Genomic DNA, 22,679 nt, shown 5'->3' on the forward strand with positions numbered 1-22,679 from the left:
AAAGGTTATTTATACAACCGATGTGGGACAATTAACATGAATGCTACAATTTTTTAACAAAATTTACATTATTTTCTTGTTTAATTAGTTTTGTAAAGCTAGCTGAATGGGATGAAAGGGTTTTCGTCTCAAATATAAATAATATAGATATACAATGAACCTATTTGAGTATTGATATCCCATTAAAATTGCATGCAAAAGGGAATTCAAATTCGATCCGAAAATATATAATAATTAGTGCACTGTGCATGGTAAATTTGAAGTGGAACACTCCCAATTCACTTGTTCAAACTGCAGGGAGAAGTCTTAATTATTCAGACAGTAAAGCTGGTAAATTAGTTGAGCAGACGAAAATGAAAGGAGCGAGTACTGTTACTTGTCTGAAACTACTGATAACGATTTCTATCACTGCTTCGGTTTTACTAGTTCAAGGAAAGCAACCCGCAATGATCTTGATTGATTAACATCAGTTCTTGATGAAACTGGATGAAAATTTAACCCTAAGATGGATCTAGAAAGGAAGTACAGAATGTAAAGATCGTTGTACGATCATCGAAATCGGCCCAACAGTGATGGTAGATTTCTTTCTTTTTTTTTACCAGGAGTTCATGTTCATATTACGAGCCTTCACCTGGTGGTTGCGGCAGGGCTGGTGGCGGCGTGGTCAGCTGTTGTGGCGGGCGCTTCCGCTTTTTCTTTTCATAACTAACCCCTCTGGCTTTCGACTGTAGATCACGCACCTCTCGGAGGTAAAGACGTACAGATCGACTTCCGAAAGGGTTTGTCTCCGTCTTGCCTCCATTTTCTTCGTAAGCGGCACGGAGACGGCCGATGAGTGCGTCGAGGCTGCCCCAGGCCTGGCGGAGCGGGCAGGGGCAGGGGGCAGGCGGGTGGGGATGGCCGTAGAACGGGCAGACTTGGTTGTGGACTTTGGTTTTGCCGAACTGGTCGAGGTATCGGAGGAACTCCAGCACGTGCGCGCCGCTGCAGCGGCTGAGGGATAGTGGCGGGCGGTGGTTGCGCAAATACTGACCGAATGTGTTCCAGTCTCGGCGTTTCTGGTTCTCGTAGCGGCTGACCGTGGAGCCGGAAGACGAAGCTCCGGCTGAAGAGGAAGTGTTGTTGCAGGTGTTCATGCTGTTCTCGGAGTTGGAGTTTTCCATTTCTTGTAACGACGATGAATCCATAAACCAACAGAAATCCAATCAAGAAACCAAGAATCTTCAACTTCAGGCAATATAATATCTAATACCCCCTCAGCTTGCTTCCTGAAGAACAAGTTAAAAGAAAGACTTTATCCAGATCAACACCACCAGCTTCAATATTTCTCCTCATATGGTTTCAAAATTGCAAATCAAAGCAAGAAAGAGAGAATACGCAACAATTAATCAACCATTTACTTATGCATTTGACATGATGATAAAACCTAGACTTCTCCGAACACAGAAAAGAACATTGAATTCAGCACTAAAACAGAAACCTCAATAGAGACGGAAGAAAATCGGGTTTTATATCATGATTGATTCATCAGGAGACAACCATTTTTATGGAGTAAAGATTGATAGGATAGATGAAAGATAAGAGAGAAGAGATTGGTGGAGTGGTCATGTTATTATACTTTGTTTGAGCAAATACTAAAGAAAATGGGTTGGTGCATTTTAAGGATGCAATTTTCCGAAAATAGGGGACTCTCAGTCACGGAATTTTCATATATTTCTCACTGAACTGTTTGTTATTCATGCTCATGGGAGAAAGAGACTGTTGGATGCTAGGGTTTTATGTGGAAATGGAAAGAGGGAGACAGTGGGTGAAGATGCAGACAAGAAAAAAGGTAAATGTTAAAACGGGTAAATTTTTGTAACTTTTATCTCTTTCTTTACAATTTGATTTTAATTACTATTTTTTTTTTTAACAGACTAACCTGGTACTTCAAGGAGTATTTATATCAAAAGGGTAAAATGCTTTTTGACCCTTGCGTCAAACAATTAATTAAAAAATTATTTCCCATCAAACAATGAAATATACAGATGCAAGATTTCTCGATTTTACGGTATCGTTTTGTGAGAATGATGAGATCGATATCATTTCATTATCTTTTTCCGGTTAAGTTTTACGATAAATATCGAAGCTATTACCACAAATAGTATCGTGTTCAATGATTTTGGTGACGTTTATTTATGAAAAAGTTTGAAAGAGTCTGAGTCTTTTTTTCATTAATTACAAATTTTGCCCAGAGGTTGGATTCTCACTTCTGGTGTATATATATATATATATATATATATATATATATATATATATATATATATATATATATATCAAATTCAAGATTTTCTTTTTAATAATCTCTAGTTTTCTACCATCTAATTAAGATCCACACACACACACACACACACACACACACACACACACATATATATATATATATATATATATATATATATATATGTTTTTTTTATTTTTTTAGAATGAGCTTTAATTAATCTCAAATTTTAATGAAAGTACATGCTTTGTGTCGTTCCTTTTTCATGACAAAAATGGTCCTAAATTGCATTATCAACAATTGTCGATCCATCTCTCTTTTAATATTATATATTATGAAGTATATTGTCAATTTTTTTTTATATAAAAAAAACTGTTACTAGTTTCCATAAAATTACTGAAAAAATTCACAGGACTAATTGTTCCTTATATTTTGTTATATAATATTTATTATTAATTACATAATTATTAATTACATAAATTTAATAATATCATTAGACTAAACAAGGGACAAAAAGAATATGCACTATTTTTTTAAACTAACATATTAATTATATAGTAATTATTTTCATATGTTCAGTCATAAAATAAACTCAATTATTATATATAAAAAAACTACACCTTTCAAATTATAATTCCAAACAATTTAATGTCGATAACTATTTTACATCAATAAATATCATCGTTTTGTGGACAATATTGATTGAACCTCTCACTTTTAGAAAAAATAAAAATAAAAAATAAAATCAATATATATATATAATGTCAAATCAAAATAGTATTTGCTGTTTGTACTCTTGATGCGAATTTATTTTTGTTGCCTAACTTATCCTAAGACGAAGTAACAAATTTAAATGCAGCACTGTGGCAAAGTCATGGTGGAAGACTTGACAACAGTGTGGATTTCTATAAAAAGAGAGTGAAATCAGTTCCTTTCTCGAGAAATCTGATACATAATATGAAGGTGTTGAGTTAACAGAAGGATAAATGGAACTTTTTTTTTTATTTTTATTTTGACAATTTCTCTACTTTATAATTCTCAAAACCATTTTCAAGAAAGGTGCTTTGTCACTTTCCTCCTATATTTTTCGTCAAATTTTCTATCAAACAAATTATTAGGCCAGTTGGTTTTAATTATTGAATCACACACAAGACATCTTGATATAGAGTGTTTCTTTTCCGAGTGCGATTTTAGCTTTTGGATCATCAACAAGTGATCTCGAATTTCATTAAAATGTGATACATTTTCGCAGCGTCGAGGAGAATTTCTCTATATGGAATAAAGACTAAACCTGATTTATTTAGCTTTTTTAATTTAATGTGATTTAATTAATCTGAAATACAAGTTTTTTTTTTGAGCATTTAATTGTGTATTATGGTCAAAGATGAAGACTTATGTAGCGTTTGCGTACACGCGATTTGCCTGTCTCATTCGGAAACATACTCATCCCTAACTAGATATATTTATTTTAAATTATTACGTTTTCCATTTTTTTATATAAAAAATTTCTGGTCAGCATGTTGGCGATTTTGGCTCTTTATTTGTATCGTGAAAATTCTTCCTTGGTATCATAATTTTAGTTTTTTCGTTGGAAATATTGATACGATGTTGTATAGATGTAACTGTCACGTTGATATCATATGGAAAAATGACAAAAAAATACCCAAAAAAATAAAAAAACGAATACAAAAGTAATTGCTTAAAACTGAAATTTGACAATATAAAGATGAATTTTGAAAATTGTTGATGCATTTGTTATGTATATATGTAACTGTCACGTTGATATCATATGAAAAAATGACAAAAAAATACAAAAAAAATAAAAAAACGAATACAAAAGTAATTGCTTGAAACTGAAATTTGACAATATAACGATGAATTTTGAAAATTGTTGATGCATTTGTTATGGAATAATTCAAACATTCTTTAAAACCATTATCAGTTGATTTTGTGTGTGTGTGTGTGTGAAACATGAGACTAGAATTAATTGATTTAAGAATATTTTCTCTTAGAATTTGAAACATGAGCTTGCTGATGTCTCAGTTTCTTGAACAGACAAACATGGAGAGAGCTCTAATTCTGAGCTGAAAATATTTTGATGTCCCTTTCTTGTGGTACCAAGCCATGATACATCGTATGATCTACTACACAAATGCATGAATCTGTATCACACAAATAATATGTATTTCTTCATTAGAAAATTTTCATATTTTTTAATAAAGAATTTATGATTTAGGTCTTGTATCTTACACTTTTTTTTTTATCGCATTATCAGTGAATTCGTGATCTTAATATGCTACCTTACATTTTTTGGGGATCAATTTTAGTTCTTTTCACCCTATGTCGTCACATCAACAGTTTCGGGTGACACATTATAATTTTCTGGCGCCATGTCAATGTTTCGATAAAAATACAAATTAGTAGACTAAGACCGACAAAACTGAAAGTTATAAACATGCAAATAACATGACAAAAATGTAATTTCCCTCGCCATATTTTCCCTTTTTAATGATACTAAGGTGATTAGATATAGGGGTATTTAATTACAGTTTGGTTCAGTTTTAGATAAAAATTTAAACCAAACCATATTTTATTGGTTTTACAAATTTTAAACCCAAAAAAAAGAATCATGAAGTTTCAATAACCAAACCATGAATTTCGGTTTGTTTCGATTTGGGCTAATTTGGATGACTAGTTATGAGTTTATGGTGAAATAGTGCATCACATATTGCAATTTTTTAATAAATAGAAATTGATATTCGATAAAAAAATAATAATAATAATAAATTGAATAAACATTTTATTTGAGTCAGAACTCCAATAATTATAAGTAAAATCATATATTAAATACTTATACACGTTACATAATTTTACAACTTATAAAGAAACCTAAATTTTTTGGGTTATACACTTGTAGATATTTTTAATTTGGATAAAAATTTGTATGAGATGATCTCACGAGTCGTATTTTGTGAGACAAATATCTTATTTGGGTTATTCATGAAAAAATATTAGTTTTTATGCTAAGAGTATTACTTTTTATTGTGAATATCGGTAGGTTAACTCGTCTCACAAAAAAATGCTTCCTTTAAAAACAAATCGATTGATTAAAAAAGCACGATGGATTTGAATTTTGAGCATATGTGCAGTCTATGTAATGAACAAACAAACCACAAGGCAAGAACATCTCCGCAGACAAATGTGCCAATAATAGTCACAAAAGACAGCAAAAGAAAACATGAACGAGTGAATCTTGTTATTTCACGATCTCCCTCTTGCCATGGGACTCCCCCGTTGATTCCGGAAGTGATTAAGAAGCTGTTGAGCATGTTTGAATCAATGAAATGAACAAGAACTTACATTTTTGAGCTCATAAGCTATGTATGTCGATTTGAGTATCTAGCAGTACTATGAGATAACTGGAGCTCTGCTGCATGCATACCTTTTCTTTAGCTCTTGGAGTTCCAGATTGTGTCAGTGCGACAAGGGGTGGAACAGCTCCTTCTTGCAAAACATTCCGACAGTGTTTGCTACTGTTAATGCACAGCTGCATCAGCACGGAAGCGGCGTTCTCCTTTCCTCTTTGAGTTCCGGTATCTAGAACCTCCACAAGTGATGGTATCCCCCCTTCTCGAGCAATAACTGTGCATCCATCTTCGATAGTGGACAAATTGGCGAGAAGAGCTACAACTTTATCGGCCATTTCTGTATCCATCAATGGAACCAAATGTTTTACAGCTCCTGCCTGAACGATGCGAGCCTTGTTTTCATGAAATATAGATAAGCTGAATAAGGCAGTCGCAGCATCTTTCTGTCCTCTGATAGAACCTGTTCCTAATAGATCAACCAATGCCTTGACTGCACTTGATCGACCAATCTTCATCCTATAGTCATCTAAAAGTGAGAGGCTAAAAAGAGCAGCTGCGGCATTCTCTTTGGCCTCTGATGTTCCGGTTCTCAAAACGTGGATAAGTGGTTCTAGAGCACCTTCTTCTCCAATCTTGGCCTTGAGCTTTTCATTAATCGATAAATTAAGAATTGCGGTGACCGTTTGTTCCTGGATGAGCTCCTTATCAGAGTTTAACAATGAGATTAATGGGGAAATTGCCCCGGATTGACCTATAATGAAGCGATTCTCCACATTATACTTTGCAAGAAACCGTAATTCTCCAGCAGCAGCAGTTTGCAATTCGGTTGATTCGCTCTTCAAGTCTTCGACCAGTTTTTCGATGTGGGAAGTAGAAGTCAAATCATTAGACCCTGCCTCGGACGATAATGATGGTGTCCTCAATGAGTCTCTATGATTTCCGTTTACGGCCAAGCTGAGACACTGCTTCCCAGTTAAAGGAGATTCCCTGAAAATTTTATTTGAAACTGAGGAAGTGGGACAAGCAGATGTTATATCCCCTGATTTTTCACTTGCATCATCTTGCTTTGTGGATATCCCTGAAATTTCAGTTGATTCTGTCAGGAGATACTCGATGCTTGAAACAGCACTTGATGCTGATTCACTCCGGCTGTGAATAGATGAATGTTCCGGGGACGATTGATCGAATTTCTCAGACTCCTCTATGTCAACACCGTTTTTTTCTTCAATAGGTCGAGAACTGTTTGATCCCAAAGATGAATTTTTCGTTTGCGCTGAACACTGGAGACCATCTTGATTACTAATTTCTTCTGAATGAAGTTCAACTGAGACAATATATGGAGGGTTGCGGGAGAGCTTTACTTTATTTTCATCACACCAACTCAAAATAAGAGCTTTAACTGTACAATTGGGAATAAGATTTTTGTGAGAGAGTTTCTTATGAGTAATGGGGCAAGTCTCTAATCCATGATCGAGCCATTTTCTAATGGCACCACACTCGTATGTTTGGCCAGAGGACAAGATTACAGGATCCAACATGAGTCCCAAAGATAAGGGACAGCGGAAATATGGAGGAATCTGAATACCGTGTATGTCTTCAACATTCTCGCGAACCATGTAATCACGAATATGACTCATAAGCTGAGTAGCCTGAGGGATTTGATCCGAACCCTTTTTTGTTCTATTGTCTTCCGCTTTCTGTTTTTCCTTTTCCAAAGCAATACACTCACTCAAGAATTCTTGTTTTGATCTCAAGTTGAGGGACTCGATAATTGCCATAAGATGTACGGTGCCAAAAATATCTCCTCCTTTTTTGCTTTTAACAATCGCATCTATATATTCTGACACTTTTCCGAGATTCAAATTCTGAGATTCCTGCATACATAACTAAATTGAATCTAACGTTAGACATTTTTTTAGTAAAATGAAGATGCCAAAACAAAAGGGAAATAACGGATCAACAAGCTTCCCATAAAGAGAGAATTAAATGTAGTTGGTACCTGAGCGCGAGATAGACTCAAAGTGGTTGGTGATGACACAGATATTCTGTATAAAACACAAGATAGCTTGACTATGGAAATCTGAATTGTAATCACCAAGGGCTTACTTTCTAGTACCTGAAAGAGACAACGGGAATATGTTAAGATAATTTTTTGAGAGAGCACAAGTGCACAACTTATATAATACTCCAAACATCTCCATATTCTTCTTTGAACTTTATATGGTGACACTGATTCGTGGTTGTCTACAGAAGGTTACAGTATTCATTTCCGATGATAAATCTTAGATTGCTCGAAACAAAGAAAACTATGAAAGCCGCGTCAAGTTACTCACACAAAGAATCTTGCTCATTTTCAGAGACCATTTTTCAAGTAACATTCTAGCCCCATTGACAGCAGAATCCAATTCTTCACACACTTTAGCTAGAGATTCATCGAAAGTATCTTTACAATCGGCGATATCATCAAGTACTGGCTTCAATTGCTTCAAGAAAGCTGCTATACTTCTGTATTCCTCCTCGACTGGAATTTTCCCAGAGGCACAACATGATACCAAATGAATGAAGCGAGATATACTGTTAAGAAGACTTCGTAATGACGTCAAGTCCATTGACCTGTTTACATAACGACAGAAAATAGACCGATAGAATCAAAAAGCGGGAATCAAAAAGCACCAAGAGCATGCATTTGCATAAAATCAACTGACAAAGCGGAAAAGGAAGAGACCGCCGAAAATGTCTACCAAAATGCAACGTGAGCAACAATTCACACACTAGAATTTCACCAAAAAGTTCGTTTTCAGGTTCAAAAAATACTAAGAAACAAATTTACCATAACAAAGAATCATACCATCAGAATTGCCAGCAAACAGAAATATAAAGAAATTAAACCACAGTAAAACGAAACGCTAGGTAATCAACAACCACCGTGGGAAAGAAAACAGTAAATTCTGCATTTACCAACAACAAGCAAAAAGGTGATTATATTTGGAAAAAGAAAACTTTCAGGTGATCACAAGATCTTCTCTTTACCACCCGTGGATTTCAGAAGATGTCCGACTTAAAAGTTAGAAACAACGGTGTAATAAAACTGGAAAATGTCACTCGATTACGTTTACAGCATCATATCACATTAGGAGTCATTGTTATCCACAAAACTCCGAAGCAATAATATCAACATGGCACGTTTTATTAGTGGTGAATTATTAGAACTTGTCACATGTAAACAAACTAGCACTCCATGAAGCCAATCTGCATTGCGCAAAAGTATGCCACCACACATATTGACAAAAGAGTGTGTCTTTGGACACTAGCCAAAATTCTACTGAAAAGAAATAAGAAAAATTTAAAACACAAAGGGAAATGGCCTATAAAAAAAATTTAAGCCCACTTCACAGCTGCACACCGCCGACATTTTTTCAAATCTTATTATCTCGTTTCAAGCCAAGAATGATAAAATTTAATAACACAAGCAGCATCTGGCAATTTGCTTAAGGGAGAAAAAGCGACACTTGTGAGAAGAAACCGACAGAGGAAAGGGAAATCTTCATAGTTTTACCGTTCCTAATGTGATTAGAACCACCCTGTAAATTCACACTAAAACGTGATTTTAAACACGTGTCCAACATCCCCATAAAATTTGCGTCCCCTAAATTCCTCTTAATCCATGAAAAAAGAAGTAAAAGCATGTGAAAGTCGGATTAAAAATGTACCTCTGCTGTATTTATTTCCTCGAGTCTAGACACTTAAAGGAAGGAAAAGAACTGATCTTGATGAATTCCAGTAAGGAATCAGGTATTAACATGAGAGCCCATGACTCTGATCTACCAAGATCATCAAAATCAGCGCGAAAATCTAATTGAAAAACCAATATTTTTGCTTTGAACCAAGACTTCTTGCCAACCCTCTTCACTTTGCTTCATAATTCAGAAAAAAGAAAAGGCAGGAAACACCAAGAAAAAGCAAAGGGCCCAAAAAAAAATAGAAGACGGCGGTCGAATTTCTGGGCCCTTTATATGCAGATTCGCTGGCTGTGGAAACGAATCGATTAATGATATGACTGCTTGACAATCATTTTTTATAGCAATTATTTAGTATCTATGACGGGTTAGAGATGATAAAGAGAGTAGAAAGGAATCTGTAATCATGGCATCAACGAGAACATCATAAATTTCATATCTATATATATATATATATATATATATATATATATATATTAATTATTGGGAATGGTGAAAAGGGTGATATCCAAAAAGACTCGTATTTATTTTATGAAATGACAATTTTTTGTGACAAAAAAGAAAGAAAAATAATATTTGCCATTTCCAGCTGCAAATCGTACGAGATGTTCCAGTCATACGCAGCACCATCGGCAAGTACAGTATATAATGTGGAGGTGTGGAGGAGGGACAGGTCTCTCTCTACAAATAGCATTAAATTTGAGGGCCAATTTATATTTAGCATGAAATATAGAAAGTTACATCCCTTTTATTTGAGAAATAGATTAAAATAACAATAGTTATGGTTAGAAGTAATCAATTTTTTTTAGGGGTGTTCAAACTTCGGATAAAACCGAAAAAATCGAAAATCCAAACCGAAAAAACCGAACACTAAACCGAACCGAAAACCGAATTTTATAATTCGGATTTAAATGTTAAAACCGAAATTAATTTGGTTCGGTTTCGGATTATAAAGTCAAAACCGAACCGACCGAAAAAACCGAAATTTAATTAAATTAATAATGTTATTTGTATTTTATATTATTTATTGAGATGATATTAGTGAATGAAGAATTATTTTGAATAATACTTAGTTGATTGTTGTTTATGTAATTCATTTGTACTTTATATTTAAATATTTTACTAAGAAATCATTTTAAAAAATAATATATTATATTTTATAATATATTTATATTATTAATTTAAATAATTGTATCAAAACCGAAATAACCGAACCATTTCGGTAGAAAACCGAACCGAAGAAAAATGGTTCGGATATCGGATTATATATTTGTAAAACCAAAAAACGAAATAAAAAACCGAAAACCGAACCGAACCGACCGATGAACACCCCTAATTTTTTTAATTAACCACCATAACTGTCCAAATCAAATTGCACCGCATCGTTTTCCTAATATTTTATAATCGTGATTAAAAATAGTAATCACAAACTACACCGCATATACGGTTCAGTTGTTCTTTTTTCAACACTGCTTAAGCCACTTGCCATAATATTTGGTCTAATATTATAATAATTTGCAAACAACATATTTAATTAAAGAAGTCATCATTCATTATATCTCAATTCTCTTCAAATTATTAATCCTACAAAAAAAACTTGTATTGTTCTTAATTATTCTTCATATTAGTATTTTATTATAGTATTTATTTCTTTTACAACAATATTTTGTTTAAAATTTGAAAGTAAAGAAAGATAAATAGCGTAAATGTCATTTTTGTTGTCAGTGTGTTGTGTTTTTAAATTATTAACTTAATTTTGAATCTTGATTATTGTTTTATCTACATTTATCTTTGTGATTTGAACAATATTTTATACTTGAAGACACAATATTGTTGTTGTTTTCAAATAAATTAAAATGTATGTTCTAATATTTTTCATTAAAAAAACTATAAACTGACAGCAACCGCTCAAAATTGTAAGACTGATTCTACATGTAAAATCGCAATTATTATTTTTAAATACTAACCGACCGCATATGACAATTCGGTTTGAATTTTTTTTAAAAAAAAACCGCAAAACCGCATCGTTATCTCCCTAGATATGATTCGAAATAGGCTCATTTGAATGAAAAAAAATAAATATTTAATATTGAATATATGAATTTGAAATTGTTGTGACATACAAAAAATATTAAAGGGGAAGTCCGCCAAATCCTTTTTGTCAAAATATGATTTTAAATTAAATTCATCGTTGAATCTAGGCATACTAAATAGACCAGCTCGGATTAGAACCAGCCAAGAACAGAGGTCCGTTAAGATCGGAACCGGGATCCGCTAAAGGTGAATCGGACCCGAAACCGTAATTTAAGGTTTAACATATTGAATCGGTTCAGCATGTTCTGAATCGGTTCAACCAGTTCCGACCCGGTTCCAGCCCGTAACTGGATCCGGAACACATAAATTTTTTTTAAAATAATAATAATAAAAATAAAAGACCTTTGGGCCAACAGCTGCAGGCTACACAATCGCAATGGATTCAGTAGCCGGAATTGGGGGCCAAATTGTAAAATTAAATATTTGGATTTCAGTAGCCGTTTTCAGGCCAATTGTAAAATTAAATATTTGGATTTCAGTCACTTTACTATTTGGCCCCCAATTTTGAGTGGAGGTGAATATGTTTCCAACTTTGATGAACATTTTGGCTACTTCTCCGACTTTGATGAAGCCGAACCTGATTACGAGGGGGAAGAAGCCATGAAACTCCTCAACAAAGATGTAAGGACACCATCGTCCACCCGAGAAAGAAACACAATGTCAACGAGCACGACAACAACTTGAGCAAACCGAAGCAAAATTTGAGATTACTTTGATATTGAATAACAATGTACGAAAAACTCTTTTACTGTATGTAAAAAATTGAAAAACGAGATGTTATTACAAAACAGGTGGTGGTTCCGGTGATATCAGCACTTAGAAAAAACATTTAGTTATTATACACAAACTTGACTATGATACATTACAACCATTTAGTAGGGAACCAACGAAACTCCAAATTAATCCTTCAAGTGGTAAAGCTTTTACTATTACAAAAGAAATTTCTCAAAAAACCATCTTAAAATTTGTTACCAAATGTTGTTAACCTTTTATAATAGAGTAGATCTCATGTGAGACCGTCTCACGGATTTCAATCTGTGAGACGGGTCAACCCTACCCATATTCATAATAAAAAGTAATACTCTTAGCATAAAAAGTAATATTTTTTCATGGATTACCCAAATAAAGATTCGTCTTCCAAAATACGACCCGTGAAACCGTCTCACACAAGTTTTTGTCTTTATAATACCTGAATAAGAAGGTTTTGTTGAATTTACTAATATTATTCAACTTGGTTTTCACAATATTTCTAGGCACACAATTAAGAAATATTGTTGTGATGTTTATAAAAAATATAAAAAAACATTAAAATAACATCTTTCAAATATTTCTCATATAATTAGTTTGAACAGCTGATATTTGGACTAATTTGAAATATGAATTTTATCTTGTTGTTACATCCCATTGGATTGATATAACTTGGACTATGCAAAAAATAATTTTAGCGCTAGATCTTTTAAAATCGTCATACAACACATACACTATAGCTAGATATGTTTTAAATATTTTTAAGATTTATTGCGTACAAAATAAAATAATGTTGATCACATTAGATAATGCGAATGTCAATACTCTTGCGATTAAATATCTAAAGATTCACTAAAATCAATTTTAGATGGTAATTTGTTTCATGTTAGATGTGCATGTTATATTTAATATTATCAACTTATGTGTTAAATGCGTTTATGACGAGCATACGTCGATTGTAATAGAAAAATTCAAATTATGTGAGAAATTATTACGTGAAAGAAGACATGAACGTGATTAGAAAACACTAGTCAAAACAAACGGAATTAAATTTTAAAAATTTCATCTTCCTATTGAATTAGATGGAATTTTTTTATATCACTTGCTTTATACTTTTTTATGTTTTCAAAATTTAATTATTACATATTACAATAATTGCGGTAAAATCTTTAACGCTGACTGACGATGATTGGAATATTTTGAGTAAATGTGTTTTTTATGAGAAATTCTTAAAGAAGTAACGGAATTTTTTTGGCATTAACTACCCTACTTCAACCATGTTTTTATCTTTGTGTTTCAATATGTTTTATAAATTTATCGAATATCGTGATGATTATTTTATGCGTGATTTTATTTCAAAGATGAAATTTTTTTAAAAAAAATATTGGGAGAATATCCGAATTGTGCATGGTTTAATAACATTACTTGATTCAAGTCAAAATCAAGGAGGATTAGGCATGTTTTTTTTCAATTATGCTAAAAAAATTTCAGATGAATGTTGACGATCAAAAGAAGTCAATCGTGCATTTTCTCCAAGAATTGTTTGATTTATATGCTAGTGAACAATGTGATGAACCGAGTGCGCAATTGGAGGAGAGACCGACATATAAAAGCAAAACTGAATCACTCAATTTCTTTCAAAGTTTGAAATGACAAAAGTTCAAAAGAAAATATGTGATAACAACAAATTATAATGAGATCCAAATTTATCTAAGCCAATTTATTGTGACTACGGAGAATTTCGATGTCCATGATTGGTGGAAGTTTTTTTTTATCCCGTGTTAGCGGCAATTGCAAGAGATGTCCTACCCATTCAAAGTTCAAGTGTTGCTTCCGAATCAGCATTTTTTCACTACGTGGAAGAATCATTGGTAAACAAAGAACTAATTTAAAGCCAAAGAACACTTTCCATGTTAACATGACTACAAGATTGTTGCAGCCGAAAAAAGAATAAGACAGCTGGAGCAATAGATTAATTTCAAAGCTCAAGTTCCGACCAAGATCCGGAATATTCAAAATATGTTTTAATAAATCATGATGAATTTTAGATCTTCAATTGTAAAATCAATGTTTCAAGAGTGAGTCTCATGTGAGACCGTCTCACGGATACTAATATGTGAGACGTGTCAACCCTACTCATATTCACAATAAAAAGTCTCTTAGCATAAAAAATTATACTTTTTCATGGATAACCCAAATAAGAGATCCGTCTCACAAATTCGACTCGTGAGACCGTCTCACACAAGTTTTTTCCATGTTTCAATTATTTTATTTTTAAGATTAGTCAGTATTGTTTCAACTCAAAATACTAAATAAAAAAATGTTCATTAATAAAAGTAATTTTATGTTAAAAATAATAAAGTCGAACACGGAACTTAGAACTGGTCTGATCCGGACAGTAACCGATCTAAAAATTACCGAACATGTCAAATATTTGAATCGGTTCATGTACCGGTTCCGGCACCACCCAATCTGGAACCGTGAAACCGATAAGCATGCCTAGTTGAAACAAAAAAGTTAAAGCAAACAGATATAGTAAAAAACATAAATTTTTTGTGAGATGATCTCATGTGTCAATTTTGTGATATAGATCTCCGACCCGACCCAATTCATAAAAAAATATTAATTTTTATACTAAAAATATTTTACTACTCCAAAATCTTGTAATCCACGTAAGTACATCTAAAATTCACAAAAATATAAAGAAATATGATTATAATAATGGTGGGACTAAAGTTAAAAATTGAAACTTCTACAAGGATTATCCAATTCAAAGTTAGACTATACTAACTACGATTATTTTTGGGTCAAAATCCAACGAGAAATTGCAATTTCAACAAAGTTTAAATGATTAAACTAGTCTATATGAACCCAAATCTGCTGGCCACAACCCACTTGCTTGTTAAGGCTTTAGAAGAGAAGAAACCAAATGTGCTCTAACTCTCATCAGCATAAACAAATTTAGGCTCTTTTGTCACTTAAAATGGGGCTGTAAACCTTGTTTTGTAGTAGTCATAGATAGGATAGGCAGCTAATACAGACCCTCAAAATCAAATCAAAATGATTCATGATTATCGAAACAAATGTAATTGATTCAAGTAATATATTTTGAGAAATCCATCCATCCATCCAAGTACATTCTATTTGAATATAAACTTAAATTGCAATGTTTTTATCTAGTATTATAATTCGTCACATGAGTTGTATATTTTGATTGTGGTCCTAATTGTGACTTGTAACGACTGATTTTAATGTAGTTCTCATCACACACTAGTTCTTATTTTTATCTCTCGGACTGTAAATGATGCAAAGGTATTGATTCATTACACTGTGTGTGTTTCTGTTACCATTCCATGCACACTTTATCGAGAACTTTGACATACATCTAAGTATCAAACCACATTTCTCTCATAGCTCCAACATGACTCCAATCACGGACAAAAAACCAGGCCGACGTTATTCTCGCTATGTTTCGTCTGTCCCCACTCCATCCATGAACACCACAAATGGAACTTTCATAGAATGGATTGGAGAGCAAGCGAATAAACCAACATGCTGGTTTTGTGATCAAAGTTTCACGGGTTTCACTAACTAGAAACGGATTTCACCAAAAATAAGTAACATGACAAATGTTTCCAGAATCAAAAGGGTGAAAAGTTACAGGGGATGTTGGAGGAGAGAACAAACTGACGAGAAAATTAATTAAGAGAAACATGAGAAAAATCTCAGCATCGAAAACTTAGTGGCTATTCCCCACGAGGAGACAACATCAGATCAAGCTCTCGCTCAGCAATTCGATAAGCTCAAACTTTTTCAACTTCGAGAATCCTTTCATGCCACGAGACTTGGCAAGAGCTTTCAATTCAGTCAGCTTCATTGCACTTAAATCGCTAGCTTCTGCTGCATCCAGAAACTCGCCACCATAAATATGAGAAGCTTCATCCTCCGTCATCTCATCAAGCACGTTTCCTTCTGAAAAAAGTGGCTCCACATAAGATTCAGAATCAAAATCAGATTCAATATTGAGTTCAAGACTGTTTTCAGCTTCGACCTCCAATGTCAGCCCTTTTGTATTACCATCTAGATTGCCCTGCGAGATTGGAGTAACTAAGTCATCAGAATCCTTGGGCTGGAACTTGATTTCAGGGACCGGTGAACGTTTTTGGAAATTTGATTTCGGCCTGTTATGAAGTGGATCTGGGCTTTCTTGTGTCTTGTGTTTCACACTATTATCATAATCTGAGATGTTTGTGCTTCTCTCTTCAGTTAACGAGACATGTTCAGGTTCACCAAGAATGAATTCCTTGCTTCTGGAGCCGTTGGTGCTTTTCTTTCCTTGCTGAACTGAATGTTTCCTAAGAAGCTTGAGTAGAGAATCAACAGTTTCGTTCTGTTTGTTTTTTCCTTGTAATTCCTCAACCTTCTTTTCTTCCTTCATTGCTGCTCTTTCACGAAGTTGTGCTTGCACCTTTCGAAATAACTCAACAATCTCTTTTTCTCTAGGGCCAGGAGTTGCAGTTCCCTGAAACTTTTGGTTTCCAGAGACAGAAAGCAAGGGTCGTCCATTTTTTGATGGAACCGTTTCAGATGCTTCAAGATCTTCATGCCCATCTCTCTCTTCATTGTGCCTATTCCTATTCCGGGAAAAGCCCGACCTTTTTCGGTTAAAGGAATCTGAATTTCTCTGATAATTGCCAGTACTGGCATGACATACAGAAGATGTGTGCCTAGAAGCATGTCTCAATGATAAACACCTTACATCAGAATTGAGTTTGTGGTCACCACGAGAAGAGTTGAATAATATTCCCACTGTTTTTCCAGACACTCCTGAGTAGGTCTGACACCTAACATCATGTGGCACATATCCTGCATCGAGGTTAAGAAATATTTCTGAAAAAAATTAATTTCTAGTTAGAAGTTTAACAACCAAGAATTTAAAAAACAAAAGAACAATTTCTTACAAAATTAAAATTAGAAAATTGACTGATAAACAATATAATTTCAGCATCTTTACAATTTTTGACAAATCCTATAAAAGAATCGCACAGATTAAGGATAAGTAGAATTCAGAAAGATTATCAAAACATTTTTCCAGTATTTACCTCGAATGCCATAAACTACAAGCACCATCTCATGCTATGTTTAAACGGCATGCTGAAAGCTAAAAAATAGCAATAACAAGGATTACACAAGTTATACTACCAGTGGAACCAAGTTCATGACTGTGGAGCCAAGCAAGAGACCAAGAACTCCAAGTTTCTTCTCAGTCAAAATAGATTTTCAACTTACCTCCACAACAACAATCATAATCACCAATTAGAAACAGACCTATCACCATAAAATCATATCGATAGAAATAAAAACACCCTTACATCCCAATGCTCAAATCAGCATTAGATTTAGTCCATGTATCATCTCCTCCACCACGGCACAGCTTCATACACACAAATAACCGAAACAACATGCTAAGGCCTATCACGGAATGCACTCACACAAACATTTCGTCAAACAGATGACGAGCATCAGCCAAAAACACAATCCCAGGCACAAACAAAATCCTCACATAAATTCATTTACAAACGAAAACGAACATTAACGAATAAGAAACCAGATATGCCGGCATTTCTTCTCAAGCACGAAACTTTGAGAGCAAAAACTTAATACATGCATAAAATGCTTTGCACAACCACAATCGTGCATTCTAAACAAAACGTTTACCTGGAATAATCTTCCAAACGAACGAAACCGAATGATGCGACATGCCTAGAAGCTGCACGAGGAAATTCTTCAAACGGCGGTGTAGATTTTACGTGGGTCGACCCGTGACGAACTCTGGCAGTGGTATTTCAATGGTGTGTTTAATGTTACTGTGTGAGGCAAGTAGTAAGGACAACAAATGGGCTTTAAAATATAGGCCCACATACTAATTTTGCCAGCATTTTAGGCCTATGGCCCATAGCAACAAGATTATTTATTTATTTATTTATTTTTGTTTTTGCTTTTGCCCATTCATTTATAATTATACTAGAAAGATGGTATTCTCATGTGTATTTAAATGATAGTATTTGCTTAGTTAATAGATTTTTACTGACTTTATAGAATATCACAGGGTTTTACCCGAGATTTTTGTAGATTTTTTCACAAGATTTTGCTGATATTTATATATTTTTTGATGAAATTGTATGGATTTTATAGCTTGAACTGTCTTAGATATCTGCAAACAAAAAAAAAAATTGTATATATCGACCGAAAATGATATCATATATCTTCCTAATATGTTATTTTAAAATTTTCACAAAATATTAAATTTCTTTTTAAAAAAAAAATTTATCAGCAAATTATCTTCTATGAATCTATCGAGCAAACATAGTTGAGAACAAATTTATTATTTTTAAAAATAGAGATTTGCTACAGTATTACACCAAATTTTGTGCAACACTGTAACAATAGCGTTGTTTTTTTTTTCTTTTTTCTTTTATTTTTGTAATTGTTTTTTATTGTAATTTTACTTAAACTCTAAACATTATATAATTAGTTTTATAATTTAATTTAATTATAAAAATGTATTATTTCAAACAATAAATTTTAACAAAGTGATTTTAAAAAACTTGGATATTTTAATTTAATACATAATTAATAAAGATAATATTATTATGTTAATAAATTATTTGTGATAAATTAGTCGTAGTAAATAAAATAGTATAAAATATGCCATTTTCAAACTCTACTTTTTTTAAAATCAAAGAAAATGATACAAAATTAAATAAACAAACATAAAAAAACACTAAATTATTAAAATTGACATTACAATACAACATAAAATAAAATATGATGACAACACTTAAAATCAAAGATAATGCTACAACATAAACCTAAACAAGATAATAAACAACAAACTATTAAAAATCATACCACAATACAATAAAATAAGGATGACAAGCACTTAAATTTAAAACGAAGGTAAGCTGGATCCAGATCCTCCAATGTCTCCAAAATATTTTCCATAGTCGAGACTATCACATGCACGTTTTCTTTCTTCCCTCTCACTCAAAATTCTTGACTGTTCGGCCCTAAAATTTTCACGTAAAGATGGATCTTGAATTGAGTTGAGATCGATTACCAAAATTTTGTTTTCTTCTTGAAACTTAGTCAAATCCAACATTTGTCGATTTTGTTCTATTTTTGTTTCATTTTGTTCCAATTTTCGTTCTTGTTGCATACGTTTTATCTGTAATTCTTTGTTATGTTCACGATAAGCATTTCCAGTTTGGATTATTTCCAGAATTTTTTCTTGTCCTAATCTCATTGATTCAATTGTTTGTGACATATTTTCATTTTTTTCTTTTTTGATTTTGCTTTTTCACTCCAAGTGGCCGCTGTGACGAAGTACCACCAATATTTTCATCACTTAAATTAATCTCAAATAGTGATAATCCAAGGGACGCTGATTTGGGAGAATCCATTGCTTGTGTGTCCGATTGTTGAGAGTCGAAAAATTCAATACCTCTTTGAATTGTTGACCGTGAATAATTTGACGAAGCTGCAAATTTCTCCATGTCTTTCATAATAGACCATACATGATCAAACTTAAAACCTTTCTTGAAATTAGAATCCTGTTTCATTAACTATTTTGCACGAGTTAAGATTGCCGCTTCTTGTCCGAGTGTCTCGCATTTGTTCTTTGCTGATGACAGTCTTATTTTCTTTAAAGCGACAAAGAAGGACTGTGAGAATGTTCGTAATTGTTTACATAGCTATGCTTCGGCGTCGGGACAACTGATTAATTACGATAAATCTGCCCTCACGTTCAGTCCGAGTACTCCGGCTTTGTCAATTGAGGAAATCAGGAGAGTATTGGATGTGGATGTTGTTAAGGGGCATGAATTTTACTTGGGCCTACCTACTTTCTCACTTCGTAGTAAACGATTACAATTTGCCTACATTCGTGAGCGGATTAGTAAGAAAATTCAGGGCTGGAGCAACAAATTTTTCTCTATGGGTGGTCGACAGGTTCTCATTAAATCGGTTCTGCAAGCAATTCCTTCCTTTGCTATGTCGTGTTTTAAACTACCAACTTCTTTATGTCATGAGATTGAAAGGATGTGTGCTAAATTCTGGTGGGGCAATAACAGAGAATCTAAAAGTATGCACTGGTTGAACTGGAATGATCTATGCAAGCCTAAGTGCTTTGGTGGCATGTGATTTCGTAATATGGTAGCTTTCAATAAAGCTCTTGTGGCTAAGCAAGTGTGGAGAGTGGTTCAAAATCCTGAATCTTTAATGGCGAGAATCCTCAAAGCGAGATACTTTAAAAATTCAGACATTATGGATGCAGGATTGGGCTCTAACTCTTCTTTTGTTTGGAGGTCTTTTCTTTGGGGCAGGGAGCTGATTAGTAAAGGTCTGTGTTGGAGAGTGGGAACAGGTGAGAAAATTTCAGCAAAGTTGGATCCTTGGATTCCGGGTTTGCCTTCTTTTCGATGCAAAAATAGTACTTTGTTAGATGGTAATCTTAAAGTGGCCTCCTTCATTTCACCAAATGGGTCCTGGTATGATTCCATTATCCGCCAGATTTTTTCGAGGCCAAAAGCTGAAGCCATCCTAGACATCCCTCTGAATAGGAGAGGTTGTACTGATATCAGATATTGGCATGGCAGTTCAAATGGGAAGTACTCAGTCAGAGATGGATATAGACTAGAAGCGAACAGCTTTGCTCCCCCTACTTCTCAATCGTCGCATTCTTTGCAGTCTTGGTGGAAGGTTATCTGGCAACTTCATGTACCTCCTACAATCCGGATATTTATGTGGCGGGCGTCTAGGAATTTCTTACCTACGTCAGCGAACTTGCAATCACACCATGTACCGACTGATGGTAGGTGTCCTTTATGCAATTTTAACTATGCTTCGACTAGCCATTGCCTTCTGTTTTGTTCTTTTGTGAAAAAGGTTTGGAAAAATACAAGTTTTTGGATTTATTTGTGCAAACTCAAGGAGTGTTCCTTTGTTGATTGTGGCTTACTAATATTAAAAACTTGTGGTAAGGAAGAGTTTGAAGTGTTTGCCATTGTGTCTTGGGCTATCTGGAGTGATTTATGTAAGCTTCTGCATGCCGATAAGCTGTTACCAGTTGATATAGAAGTGGGATGGGCTTTTTCTTTGTTGGGGGCTTTTCGAATGGCAAGTGAATCATGCAAAGTGTTGCCTTTGCAAGAGCAGATTATTCCTGATACTCTATGGAAACGGCCGACTGTTGGTCAGGTGAGGCTTGATGTGGATGCAGGTTGGGATGAGGCAAATAACCTATTCAGTGTTGGGGCTGTTATTCGAGACTCTCATGGGCTTCTTTTAGGAGCCAAGGCAAAATTGATACGAAATCAGGGGTCGATTAAGGGTGCTGAATTAGAAGCTTTAAGATTTGGAATGGATTACTGTGTGGCCCAACAGTTTGCTAATGTTTGTATCTTTTCAGACTCTCTTCAGGCGGTCCATGCAGTAACCAAACCTGAAGAAGAATTGGGATCAGTCGGTGCCTTAGCTTTGGAGATTCATTCTATGCTTCATGAGCATAATTTCTTATCGATTCACCATATGAAGAGATCTGCCAATGTAGTAGCTCATCTTTTAGCCCACAAGGCTTTGATTTTGTTGTCTAATTTAGATTGGGGAACATGTGGTTTTCCTACTTGGTTGTTGAAAGCTGTAGAACATGATCTTTCTTTATCATCTTAATGGAGCTGTTTACCTTCAAAAAAAAAAAAAAAAAATTAAAGTTAAGTTAAATAATATAAAAAACTAATAATAATATAAGTATAGATATTCTATCAAAACAAAACTCACAATATCCATATCTGAAGCACTGCTTGGATTGAGTTGTTCAACTTGTTGGATGCATGCGTTTAATTTACTAATCGCCGCCAATATTAAGCCCATACGAGATTGCACAGATCTTTTGTTACGAACTTCAGTCATGTCGGGTGCTCTGGAACTGTTGTAGCTTTGCTCGACACGACTCCAAAATTGATTTCGAGATTGGTTTATGCCTATGATAGGATCTTGGGAAATGTCAAGATAAACATGACAAAGGTGTATGTCTTATTGATATGAATAAGAAGCAGTTCGTGCATTCGAAGCCATTGGAACAAAAATATGTTGGGAGATAAGTATAATATTTATTAAATAGAGAATGATAATGGTGACTCGAAATGAAATTATGTTATATCTATATATAGAATGAGTGATACTAGAGGATATGAAGTTGATGGTTGTGATTGAATGAAATCTAATCCAATGGTGAACAAATCAGATAGATTTTTCGTATATAGGATAAAGATCCTGCGGTTCCGATTAAATGAAATCTAATCTGACGGAGTATAAATCAGATCAGATTTTATAGATATAGGATAATGATCATATGGTTCCAACTGAAAGAAATTTAATCCAACGGTGAATAAATCGAATCGGATTTTTTTGCAT

The 22,679-nt window shown here is 33.9% G+C and overlaps 3 protein-coding genes and 1 pseudogene across 8 annotated transcripts; all 4 read right to left on the reverse strand.

The window, feature by feature from the left end:
• Positions 1-376: 376 nt before the first annotated feature.
• On the reverse strand, positions 377-1,841 carry LOC140831199 (protein LIGHT-DEPENDENT SHORT HYPOCOTYLS 3-like). The gene has a single exon (XM_073195030.1). It carries the CDS (start codon positions 1,185-1,187, stop codon positions 618-620), a length of 570 nt encoding a protein of 189 aa, XP_073051131.1. The 5' UTR covers positions 1,188-1,841; the 3' UTR covers positions 377-617.
• Positions 1,842-5,375: 3,534 nt separating this feature from the next.
• On the reverse strand, positions 5,376-9,806 carry LOC140831206 (U-box domain-containing protein 3-like). 4 transcript variants are annotated; one of them, XM_073195050.1, is made up of 4 exons: positions 9,339-9,806; positions 7,962-8,241; positions 7,628-7,744; positions 5,376-7,514 (listed from the first exon to the last, which is right to left on the reverse strand). In XM_073195050.1, the coding sequence occupies exons 2-4, from the start codon at positions 8,235-8,237 to the stop codon at positions 5,631-5,633; spliced, it is 2,277 nt and encodes a 758-aa protein (XP_073051151.1). In that variant the 5' UTR covers positions 8,238-8,241; positions 9,339-9,806; the 3' UTR covers positions 5,376-5,630. The 4 variants fall into 4 exon arrangements, with proteins under 4 accessions (XP_073051151.1, XP_073051142.1, XP_073051170.1 ...); XM_073195041.1 differs by lacking the exon at positions 9,339-9,806 and adding an exon at positions 8,745-9,190; XM_073195069.1 differs by lacking the exon at positions 9,339-9,806 and adding an exon at positions 8,659-9,190.
• A 5,894-nt stretch (positions 9,807-15,700) lies between these two features.
• LOC140831229 (rho-N domain-containing protein 1, chloroplastic-like) lies at positions 15,701-18,083 on the reverse strand. Of its 3 annotated transcripts, none has more exons than XM_073195073.1 (2): positions 17,925-18,083; positions 15,701-17,072 (listed from the first exon to the last, which is right to left on the reverse strand). In XM_073195073.1, exons 1-2 carry the CDS (start codon positions 17,965-17,967, stop codon positions 15,976-15,978), a joined length of 1,140 nt encoding a protein of 379 aa, XP_073051174.1. In that variant the 5' UTR covers positions 17,968-18,083; the 3' UTR covers positions 15,701-15,975. The 3 variants fall into 3 exon arrangements, with proteins under 3 accessions (XP_073051174.1, XP_073051173.1, XP_073051175.1); XM_073195072.1 differs by having other exon boundaries at positions 15,701-17,096; positions 17,925-18,076; XM_073195074.1 differs by lacking the exon at positions 17,925-18,083 and adding an exon at positions 17,309-17,854.
• Positions 18,084-19,155: 1,072 nt separating this feature from the next.
• On the reverse strand, positions 19,156-20,224 carry LOC140808069 (uncharacterized; annotated as a pseudogene).
• Positions 20,225-22,679: the final 2,455 nt, after the last annotated feature.

This window comes from Primulina eburnea, chromosome 1, assembly GCF_022965805.1.
Source record: "Primulina eburnea isolate SZY01 chromosome 1, ASM2296580v1, whole genome shotgun sequence".
NCBI classification, from domain to species: Eukaryota; Viridiplantae; Streptophyta; class Magnoliopsida; order Lamiales; family Gesneriaceae; genus Primulina; species Primulina eburnea.